General features: G+C 37.5%; 1 protein-coding gene across 1 annotated transcript; it reads right to left on the bottom strand.

Moving 5' to 3' along the window:
- Nucleotides 1–815: 815 nt before the first annotated feature.
- LOC141326008 (uncharacterized) lies at nucleotides 816–1802 on the bottom strand. The gene has a single exon (XM_073834719.1). The coding sequence runs from the start codon at nucleotides 1800–1802 to the stop codon at nucleotides 816–818; it is 987 nt and encodes a 328-aa protein (XP_073690820.1).
- Nucleotides 1803–2571: the final 769 nt, after the last annotated feature.

Genomic DNA, 2571 nt, shown 5'->3' with positions numbered 1-2571 from the left:
CCTGGCCACGCCCCTCCTCTTTCAGGCACAGAGAGGGGAGGGGCTGGACTCTGGAGCAGACACTCCGCCGGCACTCTTCAACAAACATGAAGGAAGCAACAACATCTGCTGAGCAGATAAAATGTTGCATAAAATCAAGTTGTTTTGTTTTTCATTCCAGTAGTCTGAAAAACACTTAACCCAAAATCTCAAACTTGATAGGTGCATGAAAAAAAAACTTGTAAATTCAAGCACTTTTATGTATGCATGTTTATTTTCAAAAACTTTCCAGGGCCTTGAATTATTATTATTTTTTTCAGATTCAAACATTCAAGGATTTCAAGAACCCTGTATTGCTTTTGCTTTACTCCTTGCATGTGTGGTTCCTTGTTCTTACGAATGCTTTAAGGGGGCTTTCGAAAAAAAATTCTGGTACTGGTTTTAACCAATCTGAAAATTCAATATTTGCATGTCATTACTTCTTGCACACCTAAACATACCCTGAATCTCTCTAGCAATTCTGTTAGCTTGCAGATCAGTTCCCATAACATACTCCGGCCAAATAAAACTGGTCAGCCTTTTAAGCATCTCTTCTGCTTGTGCTCCAACTTAAAAAAAGTTGACATAAAGCTGATGAAAGTGAATTTATTGCTTGTACATGCTTTTCAAGGACCCAAGGGTTCCCTATTTATTCCAGAGTGAAGGCAGACGTGCTTTTTGAAGTTGCTCCTTTTTTTAAGCATCTTCCCGCACTCAAAGCATTCTGGCAATTTCTTGCCAGAATGAGATTGCATATGTCTTTTCAGATCTATTTCACATGTGAATCTCTTCTCACACTAAAGACATGAGAAGGGTCTTTCCCTAGTGTGAACTCTCATGTGCGTATAGAGTGTTCTTTTATGTCTGAAACTCTTTCCACACAAAGTACAGGCGAAAGGCTTCTCACTGCTGTGAATTAGCATGTGGACTTTAAGACTTCCTTTTCGAGTGAAACTATTTCCACACTGTTGGCAGGTGTAAGGCTTCTCTCCAGTGTGAATCCTCATGTGGTCTGTAAGGCTTCTTTTTTCAGTGAAGCTGACTCCACACTGTTGGCAGGTGAAAGGTTTCTCTCCTGTGTGAATTCTAATGTGACTCTTGAGGTTTCCTTCATGTGTGAACGTCTTTCCACACTGATGACACAAAAAAGGCTTCTGTCCGACATGAGTTGTTATGTGCCTTTTAAGGCGTTTTAGGTCTGTGAAACCCATTTTACACAGATGACATCTAAAAGAGTACTCTCTTAAATGAATCCTCATGTGCTTTCTAAGGCTTCCTCGACGCGTGAAAGTTTTTTCGCACTGATCACATTTGAAAGGCTTCTCTCCAGTATGGATTCTCATGTGAGCCTTCAGATTTCCTTTTCGTTTCAAGGTTTTTCCACAGAGTTTGCAGATGTGAGGGCTACCTCCAGTGTGAAGACTCGTGTGAGAATAAAAGGTTTCTTTATGTGTGAAACTCTTTCCACATTGACTACATACAAATGGCTTTTCTCCAGTGTGAGTTCTCATGTGAATCTTAAGACTACTTCTTCGTGCAAAGCTCTTTCCACATTGTTGGCAGGTATAGGGCTTCTCTCCACTGTGAATTTTCATGTGGTCTTTAAGGTGTCTTTTTTCATTGAAACTCTTTCCACACTGTTGGCAAACAAAATGAGTTTTTGTACAAGTCTTTTCAGTTTGTGAAGAACTAAATGATTTTTCTCCAGTTATGAAATGATTTTTCTCAATCAGAAAATTCTCTTCAGTTTCTTTCAGATCTTCATTTTCCTCTTTCAGCGCCATCATGTCTAAGGCAAAAAGAGACAAATACATGTTAACCTCAGTGTAACTGTGACTAGAAAGACACAAACTTTTTAGACATTTAAAGTTTTTGAAGTGAAATGGGTACATATACAAAAGGATTATTTCAAAGTCAGAAAGTGCAGGATTTCATGAAATTTTAAACATTAAGCGCATCAAAACATCCAAATACACACAAAAATTATTGTTAGAGTGAAGCTAATAATTGTCAAGTTTTATGGGTCAGTAAGAACAATACATGGTACCAAGTTTAATCAAAATCATGCATGATAAATTCAGCAATTGCAAATCACTCTGATGTGTGCACAATTTAATGCATTTATATAATATACAAGTATATTAAGGGTCCTAACAGCTTCCAAAAACAATGATAATCCTTAGAAGAACAATACGGCTTTGGGACCTGTGGGTAAGAAGTAGTAAGGCAGTCATCATCAGGGCTCATTCTTGTCAGCTTTGTAAATCCCAATTTGGAGTGCCACAGGGCTCTGTATTAGGTACTCTGTTTTTCTCCTTGTATGTTTCCCTTGAGGGACATTATCATTAGACTTCACCAGTGTTGGGGTTAGTTACTCAAAAAAGTAATATATTACATATTACATATTACTCTCAAAAATAGTAATGCCTTACTTTACTTTATTACTCCCTGGAGAAAGTAACTAGTTATATTACTAGTTATATTACTAGTTACATTTTTTTTTCTTACACAAAAAACTGTTATTCTAAACAAAAAAGCATGACCTACTGCGTG

This window comes from Garra rufa, chromosome 2, assembly GCF_049309525.1.
Source record: "Garra rufa chromosome 2, GarRuf1.0, whole genome shotgun sequence".
NCBI classification, from domain to species: Eukaryota; Metazoa; Chordata; class Actinopteri; order Cypriniformes; family Cyprinidae; genus Garra; species Garra rufa.
The sequence above is the reverse complement of the archived record's forward strand: the minus strand, read 5'-3'. Positions and strand labels throughout refer to the sequence as shown.

What these genes read in the sequence shown, in the direction of transcription:
- LOC141326008 (XM_073834719.1), bottom strand. Translation starts at nt 1,802, where the DNA reads ATGGCGCTGAAAGAGGAAAATGAAGATCTGAAAGAAACTGAAGAGAAT.